Source organism: Propithecus coquereli, unplaced genomic scaffold (genome assembly GCF_000956105.1).
Source record: "Propithecus coquereli isolate 6110/MARCELLA unplaced genomic scaffold, Pcoq_1.0 Scaffold149, whole genome shotgun sequence".
In the NCBI taxonomy this organism is placed as follows: Eukaryota; Metazoa; Chordata; class Mammalia; order Primates; family Indriidae; genus Propithecus; species Propithecus coquereli.
Genome location: NW_012139302.1, coordinates 2,433,545 through 2,448,522, shown reverse-complemented (window position 1 = coordinate 2,448,522; position 14,978 = coordinate 2,433,545). Strand labels below are relative to the sequence as shown.

The following is a 14,978-nucleotide window of genomic DNA, read 5'->3' as shown; positions in this document are numbered from 1 at the left end:
TATTGTAACATTCACTTTATTGTGGTGTCCTGTAATCTCTGAGGTATGCCTGTAGATTGCTAAATAATTCTTTCACTATAGCCTCGAGATAGTAAAATGACCAATTCTCGTAGCTAAAACTAACATCCTAGCAATCCTAAAAAGCAATATAAGATATAGCAAACAAGGCAAATTTCTACATGTGTATTATTCATGGTAAATCTGCAAGAAAATTAGAAGCCGTTCATAATTATTCCCCTTACTAAACAAATATGCTAGCTCTACATTTTTATAAAAAGCAAATCATTATTTAGTTAATGATACTAGGGTGAGGTAATCAGGAATAAATGCAAGTCTGGACATATTCCTGTGTCTTTAAGAAAATACTGTAATTTTGTAATATTCATTGCACTAATTATAGTACATTATCTTATCAACTAGTTCAGTAGAGGGAGCTAATTCTCCTAATTGCTGCTGCTGCCATTAATCACTGTCGTATTACAGGAGTTAGTGCAATTGTGGAGATGGGTTTATATGACACAGGCACTAGAAAATGCAAATCTGCACATTGATCTCCAGCTTCCTGCCCCACCAACTCTCAACTCTTCAGCACTAACCCAATCAAGAGTGCTCCTGATTTTACAATAATTGATACTGGATTATCTTGCCAATGAAAAACCATGTTTCAGAAAGCTAAAGGTCGTTTTACAAAAAAACCACAGGAGTTAAAAATGCAAATCCAAATCCCAAGTCAGTTTTTAATTTGCTTCAATTATGTAGAGTGAAGTGAGGCATAAATAATACTTTTAAGGCATTTCTGTTGGATATTAATACAGGATTCATTGACTTTATTTATGAATATTGGAAAGATATTTGCTGCTTGAAATACACACACACACCAACAAAAAACAAAAGAAGTGAGAGTATTTCTCAAATATTATTGCTATGAGAATTTTATTACCATTTTTTGCTCACTACTGAATGTGTGATAAAACTGTCTTCTTTATTAATTTAACCCCCTGACTGCGCTTATTGATAAGATGGAAGGAACCCTATCATAATCCGGGATTTGATTTATTTGAATTTCTAAGCTTTTGGGAAAGGATTTTATATAACAACTGGAGCTGCCTGCAAAGGAGATGGTTGCTTTTTGACTTACTCCAGTTCTGACACTGGGCAGAAAAAAAGTGATTTCATCTGAAAAGTAAGCTGTTGTCTTCCTTGCCCAAACTTTTTGATGAAAAATACTACTGGGAATATCACGGGGTCCTGCTCACTCCATGATCTTACCCTTGCAAGGGAACTTAAATCACAGGATGTGGGGAAGGGAAGGGTGAAAGGGAGAGATGAACACACAAAGGGAGACAGTTACAGATGGGAACTTGAGCGAACGGCTATAAAAAGTGTTCCGTAAAACCAAGTCACGTTTGCATGTGTTTACTGGAGACTCTGCTCCTTCAAATGAACCTATTATAAACCTATTTCCCTAGAAAATAGAGTGGAAGTTAAAGTGGCTGCTGTATGGAAATGAATTCCACTTTAAATCCTGCCTGGCTTAGCTGACTTGCAGTCAGAAAGAACTAGCTATGGAGCCTCTTTTCATTTTCTTTATGTTTTTATGGTAATCCTATAGGCAAGCATTTTATTTTTGTTTTCATCTTTTCCGTAGTTTGATTTCTGGCACAGGCTGAAACAAGAGTTAATAGGTCATTTGGCAAAGTAAACGGGGTGGTGGGAAGAGGTAAATTACTTTTACGTACCAATTTTTGATGATGAACTTCATATCCCGAATCATGCCGGAACTCTGCATCCATCTTCACTTCAGAGATCTCCTCCGTCTTGATGTTTGTCAGCCCAGAACCTGCATTATATCATAATCAAAATATGTAGGACAACCAATCAGTTTTACCTATGAACAGTAGTATCGTGAGACCAAGGCTACCAAAAAATTCTTTCTAGGCCTGAAGTGTGAGGAAAATTGATGCATGACTTTCTTTAAGAAAACTGGCACCCTGTATTTAAGTCCTAAACCACTACCTATTTTCAAACAAAAAGAAATTAAAGATTGAAGAAATCTAAACTTAAGGCTTCTAACTGCCTTTAAATACAAGGTATAATTTTTGAAAAGGGGAAAAGCAGAAGTTAAATGTTGGTTGGGAGGTTGGCAAAGATTTGTTCCTAGAATATGGGGCTATTGTTTAGCCTATTATGTGTCTTTTTCCATGTGCACTCATTACTTCAGAAAAAAATATGAAAAGGCTTTAAAAATGAGCATTAATTACCTGGTAGAACAAAACTGCTACTTTGGGGCTTGGCTCCAATTACAAATAAATTATGTTCATGTAGCTATGCAGTGAAGCATTGTAAAAATTATATAATTTATTTAGTTAAGTGTTCTAGTTATAGATACAGATTATAATTGGTTCATCTGCTGAATAAAGAGCTGAAGTACACAATATTTAAAATGCTTCTTTGGGACTAACAGAATTTATAACCTACTAACTCTTCCTTCTCTATGAATTGCTACATGATTCTTCACATTAATTGTTATCATGAATTTCATTAACCAAATAATAATCTGAAGCTTAAAAACAAAATGCAAAGTCATTTTGAACGCAAAAATGAAAGTAAAAAGGACAAATATCAGTTTCCATGCTGTAGCATTTAATGATCAAAAATCAAAATTTTAGGATGAGAATGGCTTTTACAACGATCTCCTGTTCAGTGTTCCCACCCAGGGGCAGATTCTCAGCTCCCACTGGAACACCGAGGAATATATCAGATTGCCTCCATTTTCACGTAGATTTGCCTAGTAGAACGGCCTTTTTTCTATTAAGCCAACATCAGTGTTCCTGTAACTTCCACCGTTTGATCCTGGTTCAACTCAGAGCAAGCCTCACCTTCCCTTTCACATTATAACCTTGAACAGGTATCAGACTCCAAAGGAGAGGAAACATGTTCCTACGGATTCTTGTCTTACTTGGGCTACACATTCCCAGTTCCTTCAGCTCCCATGGGAACTAATTTCCTGCTCTTGGCCTAATCATTCTTTCAATCTTGTCTGCAAGATGCTGTGAAACCTGTCACACAACTTGCTGACCCCGAAATGCACAATGTCCACAGCACATGATGTGCCAGTCTAACAGCAGAGTCTGCACAAAAAGGTGGTGAGGAAAATTTGACAAAACTTAGGGAATCCACACTGGTTATGACATAGCTCAGTTTCCTTGTCCAACTGTTGAAAAAGCTTCCATTTAAGTATCTACCCAAAAACAGACCCATGATCAATGCCAACGTACACCTGGCTTGAACATTGTGAAGTTATCGTCTCTCCCTTCTGCTTTTCAGAACTATGTTTTCCTATCCTTACCTTCCTAGCTCTTTTCCTCTTCTCCAGCGTTCCACGAAAACTATGGACAGAGGCTCTGCTTCACCTTCCAGTTCTCTTAGCTTGAGATTTGTCTGAGTCATAGGGACTTGGACTTGGGCAGAGATGTGGTGGTTTTAAAACATATCCACAAACTTCTTGATGCTATTCCCTTCAAGAGGGAGAACTTAACTCCCTTCCCTTGGGTATGGCCTGGAAGTAGTGACTTGCTTCTAATGAACAGAAGATGGCAGAAGTGATGGTGTATGACATCTGAGACTAAGTTATAAAAGGCACTGAGGCTTCCTTCTTGTTCTCTCTCTTGGACCACCTGGTGTGGGGGAAGCCAGCTGCCATGTTGTGGGGCTACACAAGCAGACTTACAGAGAGCTGGACGGTAAGGTACTGAGGTCTCCTGAGAATAGGCATCTGAGTGAGTCATCTTGGAAACAGACTCACCTGCCCCAATCGAGCCTTCAGATGACTGTAGCTTGGGCAATCTCTTAATTACAACCTCACGTGAGACCCTGCACCAGAGCCACCCAGCTAAACCACACCCCAAATTCTGACCTATAAACACTGTAAGAAACTAATACTTGCTGTTTTAAGCTGCTAATTTCTGAGGTTATTTGTTATACAGCAATAGATAACTAACATAAAGGGCAGTACTTTCTTTTTTCATCTTGATCTATCTTGGGCTTTAATTTTCTTTTATCACAAGTTCAAATATAGATAAAAAAGACACTATCAAAGTGGGACAGTTTTCCTTTCTTTCTGATCTCTTTAACTCTGGTCCTCTCACTGACCTAATGCTCATCTCCTGCCCCCCTTCCCACTGTGAGACCTGCAAAGCTCTCTGTTCTTATTTATTTTCTTACTTAAAAATTATTAACATTTTTCAAAAGTTTCAACTCATTCTGTCCTCTAACCTTCCTGACCCTTATTTTTATAGGGCAGTGATGCTAACATTCTTTTAATTCTCAGTGGTTGTATAATTTTATCTTTCTATAAGCTCTTTAAAATCCGAGATCCTTACATAAACACATTTCTTTACAGCTCACCCTTTTTCTGTCATCAGCATCTAGCATTGCGACAGTTGAAACTGTATTTTTGAGATTTTTAAGAAAACTCTCTTGAATAGTTTTCCCTTTTAGATTGGCGGGGGGCAAATAATTACACTAAAAAATAAATAAAGAATGAGCTCTCTACTCAAAATTTTATAAGCCCACACTGTTTCTAAAAGGATACTGACAATACTTTTGGTAGTCAAAAAACCTCCCAAAAACAAATAAAAAAAATCAGGCTGGGCGTGGTGGCTCATTCCTGTAATCCTAGCACTTTGGGAGGCCAAGGTGGAGAATTGCTTGAGGCCAGGAGTTCGAGACCAGTCGGAGCAAGAGTGAGACCGCGTCTCTACAAAAAGTGGAAAAATTAGCCGGGCATGGTGGTGTGTGCCTGTACTTGCAGCTCCTTGGGAGGCTGAGGCCGGAGGATTGCTTGAGCCCAGAAGACTGAGGACACAGTGAGCTATCATGATGTGACTGTACTCTAGGTTGGATAACAGAGTGAGAGCTTGTCTAAAAAAAAGCCAAATTCATGTAACAAGTCTGCACGACAACAAATAATGAATGCTTATAGCTCAGTAGTTTGAGAGGCTCTCAGCAGAAAGAGCTCTTGCTAGTTCATTTCTATTTAGCATGGATAGTCATTTAGTAAAGACTTTTTATACATTAATCAAATGTCACTAAAAGAGAAAAAAATTAATAAGCCCATACATACATAGGATAGGGAATATCACCAATAATAAGCTGATACAGCATGTAATGAAATGTGGTGGGTATGGGTAGTTTTAAATAAATGGCAAGGGGGTTAGTTTATAGGCTTACAATAGGCCTTTCCTGACTTCATCTTGAGCCCTGCTGGCTCCAGCTCCCTCTTTGTCTTAGTCATGAGGAGTGGGGAGACCCTGTCATGCATCTGGGGGCTAACAGAGGTATCTTCTTCCTGACACCTCTCACTTGGCTTGGGGTCAAGGACCTGGTTTTCCTTTACCTGAACTGGAGGACAGTCATACATTATAACGGGAAGGGTAGCTTTCCACTCCATGTGAAGAGCCTACTAATGTATTTTTCTTTTTTATTTTGGTCAGATTGTCTAATTATTCCTTCAGAGTCTATTTTTCTTTGGAAATAAGCCAGGAGGAATAGCTGTAATGGCTGTTATTCCCAGAAATCACCACTGTTACTACTGTGGTCCCTACTTAACATTACATTCTAGAAGTTAAAATCTTCTGGTTTTTCAGATATGGAAAGTCAAGAAGTCATTTTCCTCAGTCACGATTATATAGCACTGGGTGGAGGAAAAACAAAAACCAAAACCTTACTTGTTTCTGAGTGACAACAGTGATTACTCAAAAACAATGCCTCTACCTTAATGACGTATGACAACCCCAGGAGGGTTTTCTAAGTTTGCAAAGTCAAAAGATATAATTCGGCATGTTACACTCCAGTGTGTGGTCTTGAAAATGTGATGATAAAGAACCAAAACTGTGCTGCAAAACATGGGAGGGACATTAGTCCAAATGCTTTATAGACTCACTACAAGCACAAAAATATAGAGCACATGCATGTCTTAACACATATCCATCAAGTATCGCTATTCACAACCGTTCATACATTAACTAGAATCTTCCTCACTTCCTGAGTATTCTTTCTCATCTGTGGCTATCATATTGTGCAACCCAAGCCTTTCGTAGTGTAAGAAAGGAAGCTTGGCCTAGGCTGCCCTCTCAGCTATATAGAATTGTTCCCTTGTTTTCTGTCAAGCCAGGTGCCTGAACTCTTTCACGGCCTCTCTGGAAGCCCATCTCCAGAAGTTCCCTGGTTGTGCTCCATTTGCTCACATCACAGAACATTCCTGTCGTCACTCATATTGCTCTGTATTTCCTTGCCTTCCAAATTCCATCTCATCTTTCCAAATAGGCAAGGTGTTCCTTCTACTATACTTCAAGCTCCTGAGGGCAGGGAGCTTCCCATTTAATTTCTTTTGACCCTACACAGAATTTAGTGCATTGATTTTTGTGAAATATCAAAATGAGATAATATTGTTATTGTTACAAGAAAGATTTTGGATGACTTTCTCCCTCCCACCTGTATAAAACCACTAACTATTCTCTAGTTCTTCCTTTAAAATAGATTATTTTTGTTTGACAATGTATAGAAATGTGCTTTTCACATTAGATTAGGAAAAAGAAAAAAAGGAGAAAGAAAATCAACTGGTGGTGTTACCCCTTCCTGGCTATTTCAGAAGGAACACATAGGCCCAGCTTGCCAATGTAGGAACTTAATAAAATTGGTTGAGTGCTTCTAAATCACATTTTATACTTGGAGATGAAAAGCATGTCTTCTTTTAAAAATAAAGTGGGAAGCATCTTGAAAAAAAAGTCCCAAGGCAAATGACCAACCTGAGCTGGTTTTGGTTGCAATTAGAACTGAACTGACCTAAGGCCGCACCAGTTGGCCGAACAGAATAGGAATGTCAACCGCTAGCTCCTTGAAATTCGCTTACGTGACACGGACAATAAGGAGGACATTAGGAGAATGGAAACTGTCTCTGACTCACTGTAATTTAAGTTCTCCAGAAAAGCCCTACAGACAGAGATGCATAAAATCAACAGAATCAGCTGTCAAGACGTGTCACTCTCCTGTCTCTGCTGCCACTGTTCATCACAGCATGAGGGCACGAAGATGCCACAAGGTGGACTCTGAGTCCTTATCAGTGACCGTGGCTGGAGGCAGACATGGCTGGAGCCTGCGTTGGCAGCGAGAGGGACGAGGTCTCCTTCCGGCCCCGCTGCCGACTGTATCTGAATCAGTGAGCAAAGGCTGGCCTCTGTGTGTTATTAATATCTTCAAAGAAGGTTAATTTCCTGTTCCTTGACTATTGCATGGGGACATGACGAGAATAAAGAAGAAAATAAATATGGGAAGGAATGTGCGTGCTATTTAGGAGTAAAATCTTCCCAGAATATGATTTGTCAATTCGATAACTTCTGTCTTCTTCCTGACTCACTGAAAACATTGGCTACTATCAGCTGGGTGCGGTTGCACAGGGAGTAGCGACCAGGTGTGGACGTGCTTCTGTAGTGCTGCAGCGTTACTCACAAGTCTAAGTTGAATAGGCTAAATACAGAACAAAGGGTGAAAATGTGTTTCTTCTTAAGGCTTTGGAAACTGCAAAAAGGAAATGTCTATTTCAGTGTTAATGGGATTTGTAAGTAATATAAAAAATAAAGGGCTTATGTGCAAAATTATGCATACACATCTGTTGTGTTACTTTAGCCACTCATTGAGAATAAGTATGTACAACCCGCAAAAGAGAAAAAGTAAGTATTTCTGGCTCTGGAGATACACCAAATCTGGTATTTTCAGGAAATCATATCTACTTCAGTGACTGATTGAAGTTTGAGTCCAGCTTAGTTAGAAAAGGCCCCATCTGGACACCAAACAAGAAAGGGAAGAAGAGATGTTCCCAGCAGTAACCAAATCACCGCCAGATAGTCTGCATCTGTCTGGGCTTCTGTTTTTGAGGACAGACTCTATATAATCTTCTCCACTTAAAAAAAAAACACAAGAAAAAACCCACTAAAGTTGGAAGGACTCTCTTTTAGGTTTCATAGGAAAGCTCAGAAACAAAAAATAGGTCACTTCATTAGCAACTTGGGAGATGAAATGTAAGGAAAGGCAAAGAAGAATGCTAAAAAGTTTGGTTTCTAGGGTCACTTCGAATTCTGTTCTGCCGTTGGTACAACTGAGAGGGGCTCATAATGAAGAAAGGAGACGATGTCTGCTCAAGCTCAAGCGCAAGGTGCTGAGGTGAGGCGGGTCCGGTACCTGGTCGAGTGGTCAGTCCTCGGTCGGCAGCAGGGCGCGCGTCAACAGGCTCGACTGGGCACAGGAAGCGAGAGACACAGAAAGGCAAACGAGACAAATCGAGATGGTAAGTTGTGGCCCCTGAACACAGAGCAGGGAAAAGCATGTGCAATAAACAAGTTACAAAAAAGGAGCAGCTGGAAGAGAACCGCTGAGTTAATCCCAAGCATCGCGGAACGGGAGGGGCACCACTTCAAAAGGCTTATCGTTATTGACGTGCCAATCCAGCGCCTTGGTTTTCTAATAAAAGCACTCACCAGGATACGCAGCGACATCAAAGAAGAGTGGACGCAGAGGGTGGATTTTCCTCTGAACTAGTTTAGAGATAGTTTCTTGGCTTTTGATTAGAAGTGAAATATATAATACCCTGCCCAGCAGAAAACCTGAAAGATACCTCCTTTTACGACTGTTCAATCTTATCTTATTTTACAGTTAATTAACTACAAAAGGACTCTGGTTAAATTTCCGGGTGAAATGCAAATACGAATTTACCGGGAGAGCAAAGTTTCACCACCTAATCTGCCATTTAGCGAATCAAATTTGTCCTTAGTTTGAGGGTAGAAGAGATAAACCACAGTCTTTCTCGTTCTCTTTTTGGTCAAAAAGCTGGTTTCCGTTTGATAGCTGACATACAGCTGAAATGTGTGAAATGAGGATATGTCGTTTTCTATTTGTCAGCATTCACGATTTTCCCTTTGCATGTGTTCTGGGTCCGACCCAAAGCAAGTGGCGTGGGTGGCACGGTGTCCTTCACCTCTGCTCACCATCCCCCGCATTTCCCAAGTGCTTCTGATGCTCAGAAAGTATTTCCTTGCACTTATACTGGTCTTTGAAGAAACCGGCAGAGAGAAAGAAGCAAGACTTTGAAGATTAATAAATGGTGAAGGAGCAAATGAAGCTGAGGGAGGAGGAAAAGCCCCTTCGGAAAGGCCCGGCGCATGTAAAAGTAAGGGGACAAAAAGCAAGCATAGGTGTTGATGGAGGTGAGGTGCGCTCGATGGAGTGGCTTTTGGGAACTTCAGTGGAACCACCCAGTGTACTAATGCACACAGGCCGGGCATTCGAAGGTGAGATTTAGGTCCAAACAGATTTTGGATGCCACATATTGACAGGGACGGGGGTGGGGGTGGGGAAGTGGCAATAAGCCAATATTCAAAATATAAAAAAATATTTCTGGCAGGACACTTGGGTGACATAAAAGAGAAAAGTGGTTCGGTCCTTTCTAACGTAGACTGGTGGCGTGGTGGGCTAGAAGGGAGAGCAGAGGCATCTAAACCCAGCCCAACAGTCAGGGTGTTCATGACCTTGGGCAAGTGGCCAGTTCTGAGGCTGTTTCTCCATATGGAAAACAGAAATAAAAACATCTTTATCTTCTCATTGTAGTGAGGAACAGATAACTTTTAAAGCCTGTTTCAGAAACTCCCAAATACTATAAAACTGCACTTAGTAAGTCTCCCACTATTAGATATTCTGCAATGACTAGTGCCGCGAGGATGACTACCCTCTACGACACTTCTTTAGTGCACTGGAAGAAGGCATCCCTGCTTCTGCAACTCACAAATACATTTCAACAATGAAGTTCAGTTTCTCTATATTTCATCTTTTTTCCCATCTGCAACAACCTGTAGTAAATAACTTTATTACTCCACATAAAACGGAGTGAGTCAAAGTATTATTGTACTTTTTCAGAAGTTCCCAGTGACGAGGGCCCCAAGTGGTGCTTCAGTTGCAGGTAAGAACACACCAAACCACATGCATGAGGGCCAACAGGCACCTTGAAGTGGTACTGAGCACATGTATCAACAGTTAAATCATTAGAAAATGATTCTTTGACTAGGGGGGAAGCAGTTGTACCTGTGGTTTAAATGCAGGCTGAAGAGCTGGTAGTTCTAGGGTCCACTGCTAATGCTACTGCTTATCTTCTCTGTGATTTGGGGCAAATGACGCTGTTTCTGAACCTCAGTTTTATCACTCGTAAACAGGGTTTTTCCAGGGTTCACAGATACATACTTATGTGAGAGAAATTTACCAGTAATAAAGCGCTATACCACAATTACTGAGGGGAATATTGAAAAGCATCAAATGTGCATAGAAGAAAGTCTAAAAGTCATTACCACAAAATAGTATCATTAGTTATCTCTGAGTGAGGAGATTATTCCTATAAATTTCTCTCTCTTTTTTTTTTACTGGGTAGGTATTACTTGAGAACAGTAATAAGACCTTTTCTATTTTTTAGGAAGATTAAACAATAATAGTTTCAGTGACTTAAACAGTCGTTTGCTTTAACAGTATGAAGCTGATTTAGCATGCATTAATGCTCAAAAAATGCTCTATCAAAAAAAGGTTTTTTCCTGTTAAAGGCAATTATGACATCATTGCAAAAAAAGAACACACATCCGCAAGACCTAGTAGTGCATTATTTCCCAATCCATTGCAAATACTTTCTAATTTTTCAAATGGACTTTTACTTACTGAACCAGAAAGTGACTTCATCAATATAGAGAATTCAAAACATTTTACACTGGCTTTTTAGTAAATTAAAAATAAGAAATAGATGATCTTAAAGAGTTAAAGTAAAATTTAAGCACAAACTGTTATTCCCTTGCTCTCAGCAGATTTGAATCAAATCCTTCCTTGCAAGAGGAGAAATAGAATGATCGGGACTCTGGGATTTTTGAGTTTGTTAGTTCTGATGTTCCTTGTAATAGACCCAAGCTAGCACTGCCTTGTACAATGTTTTTACCAGGCCTTAGGTAATAAGAAGCCAGCAGGAAACCAGTTTTATATATAAAGAGAGGCCTAAAAAGGATTGGTTGTAGGTTTAATGAAAGACATTATTTAACCTTGATTTCACCATTTAAATTGGCTTCCTCATTGCCTCTTTATGGCTAATGAAAAATATACCAGAGGGCAGCTTCACTCTGCAAAATATACATACTGTCTCACTTTGTGATCCGTGAGAACAGTTCTATAACAACAGTTTCATTTGAGTTTTCCCATTCCTTTAGATTTTATGGATCTGAAAACCAAAGACCAAACATTCCTTTAGGCAAATCGTAGCTACTCAACAGCCTATAATATTGGCAAACTGTCTGTGATATGCTTATTTTTTTCAATGTAACTTAAAAGAATGCCTGGGCATCAGACCTTCCTCTGGACTTGATTGATTGTTATGGAGAAGATCAACAAATTTTTTGGTAAGCATTTGAAGCTATGATGATAAGGACTGCATGAACAATGAAAGGAAATCCTTTGAGAATTTTAGATATTTTTAATAGCTCTGTGTGTGTGTAAATGTCTATAAAAAGGACTAAGAAGGAACAAGTTTATGGAGAGGAGAGAAGAGGGATGACTGTAGGATTGTATCTCATTGTACGGCTTGTTATATCCATTATTTTAAGGATATATTGTTTAGGACATATGGTGATTCATCTTGAGACAGGCTGATAAAATCTAAGATGATCCTGGTTCCATCAAAAAAACAAACAAAAAAAAGCTACCACTGACCATTTACCGTGTTCCAGGCACTTTGCTAAGAGCTTTTTCATGCCTTCTTATTTAATGCTCATACCATATCTTTGAGTTAGGAATTATTATCAACCTTACTTTATAGATCATCAGATAGCCAGAGAGGCTGAGTAATTTGCTCATGAGCACAAAGCAGAGCTCAGTAGAGCTCCCAAACTCAGATCTGCATCATTTAGGAGTGTGGGGAAGTACTGAATACCCTACAAGATGGTGGGGAATGTGGAAGTGGTTTTGGTTGTCACTAAGACTGGGGTGGGAGGGAGGACCCTAAAGGCTTTTAGTGGAGGGGTAGAGAGATGTTAGATGCTGTGCACAGGGCAACCCCAACAAATAAAAATTGCCCTGCACCCTACATGGTTTTTTAACTTCCCACGGGATATACAGGTGTTTATGACAATGTGAACCCAGAACCTAACGAAATTTTATACATAAACAAAGCATTTTTGTAGTTTTTAATTTGGAAAATGATATCACGTATGCTTATGCTGCTTATAAAACCTGAACCAAAACAGCCCCCTGTATCAGCCTACCTCTGACTTTGCCACATCCATGTGGGGCCAGACACCTGGCTATGGCACTGTTTTCACTAGTCGTTGGGCCCAAGCACTTACATGTTGGACCATATTTCATCAATTATGTCCATTATATTGATTTCCTCCCAAATGTTGCCAATTTTATTTACAAATTGGTCATTGAGGAGGCTTTTTAAAATAGTTACAAAAAGAATGTTGGGTCTTATAATAAAGAGAAACACTACTCAAGACTCTTGAGATCTTAAGCACTATTGCCTTCCAATATGGTTATATAAGATTTTGCTTATTTTAAACAAAATCCTTTTTAACAAGAATATCAGCTCTTTTGATGAGGGCTAGGTGATGTAATCGCTGCATCTTCACCAAGGATCCAGTGGTACGAAATCAAGGCCTTTGGCCAACTGGGCATCTTGGCCATAGCCAAGGGCTTCAGAGAGTGTGTGTGTGTGTGTGTGTGTGTGTGTGTGTGTGTGTGTGTATGCACAGACTGTTTCTCAGGGCTAATGCTATAGTGTGTGCTGTTAGGAAAAGAGCAAATCTGGTGTGCATTCAATTTACAAAATAAGATTGGACATTTCCCCCAAAAAATTCTCATTAGAGGCTAAATGAAGATTTTAAATGGCCAAAATATATCTAACTATAGAAAAGTGACACAACCAGCACTCTAGTAATAATACAGTTTAATAAGGATGTTACTTCGGTCTTTGATAACTAAATGCCCTTAACATTTTTTCCTCTATGTGAATAATAATTATTTTCATAAATGGTAAAGTTTTAATTATTATTATAGCATCAATAAGACTGCTGTTTGTATCTGCTGGTATTACTATAACGTGCTCTTTTTCAAATTAGGGAAACAATTTGGGGTGATTACTTCCATTGTGAAAAGAGTCTATATAATGATTTTCTGCAATGGTTCTCTTAAAAAGGGACTTGTCCAGTGCACATAAGGTCTAATATTGGGTTTAGATTTAGTCTGAGAAGTGCACTGACTTCATTTTATGAGGTATATGATGAAGATAAACAACCATCAAAATTTGCTACTTTAAGAAAGAAAATCGCAGGTAAAATCCTGCTGTATTCTTGAAAAACATGTTATTAGTATCTAGAAATCAAGGTGTTTGTGCATTTGTAATTTTATACTTCTGAACCTGTAAAAATGGTAAAGCATACTAAAAGATGTTCTCTGCTAAACAGATATTTCTGCTAAGAAATCCCTGGGAAAAAGTACATCATCTATTGAACAAATTTGTTTATACAGAAAAATCTTACTTCTCTGAACTATCACAGGAAAAAACATGTACAGCAATGTGCTCCTTAATTTTGACAGCTGCCTTAAATTTAACTTTCTAAACATATAACTGTTTAAATCTCAGGCAAAATTACATTTATTTATACATGGTACTCTATTTTTGCCTTTCACATTTAATGAATCTGAAATTTCATGTACACATAAGTAGCCAATGAAGACTATTTTGGTGCCTGTCAAATGCTCATTTATGCAGGTCCTATCGAAACTTCTCTTTCTGCCGGTGAGCTGTAATTTCCTTGATTTCATTACCGATATCTGTTTTCTCTGAAGCTGGCATTCTAGGCCACTATCTTATAAACGTAAGTTGAAGTTAGTGCTTCCATTCCAGAAGCAACAATACACCTCTCAGTGAGAAAGCATCTGAAAAAAAATTCCTACCAAAAATCACTACTAAAGAACTTAATCTCCTGGTGCCTCCATTTTCTCATTTGAAAAACAGTCATAAAAATAATATATGGCATACAGCATGTGCTCTTTCTGTATCTGCTTTTATTAGTATATCGTTTTATATTAAGGAAAGAATGGGAAAATAAAAATTAGGAAAATGTTATTGCCACACATTTTCCATGTGTAGAACTGCCTCTTGAATAATATATTGTGGGTCGCCCCCTCTGTATGGGACTGGTAACTCCAAGGGTGACACTTCCCCGAATGCGAACTTGGATCTCTGGGAAAGGAGAGGTCTTTTACTTGAGAGTGTTCTGGGTAATCATTACCACTGTGATTTTACCACCTATACAATGCAGCTGTTATCTTTTCCAAAAAATTTCAGTTTACTTGCTTTGTAGCATGCAAAAAGGTAAAGAATCATTCACACAGCTATAATAGTATTTTAATGGCTAATAGTAACTTCCCATATTTCCTTCTTGAAGTAAAACTGAAATGAAACATTTTATTACTACAATCAAAGAAAAAAAATCACCACGTGAGAACAAAAAAAAAAGATCTCTCTTTCTCTCTTTCTGACACACATATATGTAGAGCTACCAGAATAGTCTTGCTCCCTCAGGGGACTCTTACCTTCGTTTTCTGTGTTGGCTGGCACGGAGTCGGCCCCAAAAGAATGCCACGGCTGCAGCTCGTCCAGGCTGAACTCGCCGTTCACGGGAAGGAGCTCCACGGTGGTTTTTGTTTCAGTCAAAGACGGCATGAGGGCGTCATTCCCGTAGCTGATTCTTGGTTCACTGATCATGTTGGCCAAGACATCATCCGAGTAGTTTTGCTCTTTCTGAAGCAGCTCATCTAAACAAAACCAAACCATCTCCTTAGCAAGTAACAACGATCGCAGCAGCAGCTACCATTTACTGACTGTCAGGCATGACTTCAAC

The 14,978-nt window shown here is 39.1% G+C and overlaps 1 protein-coding gene across 4 annotated transcripts in view; it reads right to left on the bottom strand.

Annotated features, from left to right (window-relative positions):
• APP (amyloid beta (A4) precursor protein) overlaps nucleotides 1-14,978 on the bottom strand; it is a 269,005-nt gene that overhangs the window by 12,115 nt on the left and 241,912 nt on the right. For 2 of the 4 annotated variants that reach the window (XM_012640140.1, XM_012640142.1), the window contains 3 exons: nucleotides 14,671-14,892; nucleotides 8,239-8,292; nucleotides 1,740-1,840 (listed from right to left, as the gene is read on the bottom strand). In XM_012640140.1, the coding sequence (XP_012495594.1) occupies nucleotides 1,740-1,840; nucleotides 8,239-8,292; nucleotides 14,671-14,892 (377 nt within the window). The remainder of the gene's footprint in view (nucleotides 1-1,739; nucleotides 1,841-8,238; nucleotides 8,293-14,670; nucleotides 14,893-14,978) is intronic. The other 2 variants (XM_012640141.1, XM_012640143.1) reach the window with 1 other exon arrangement.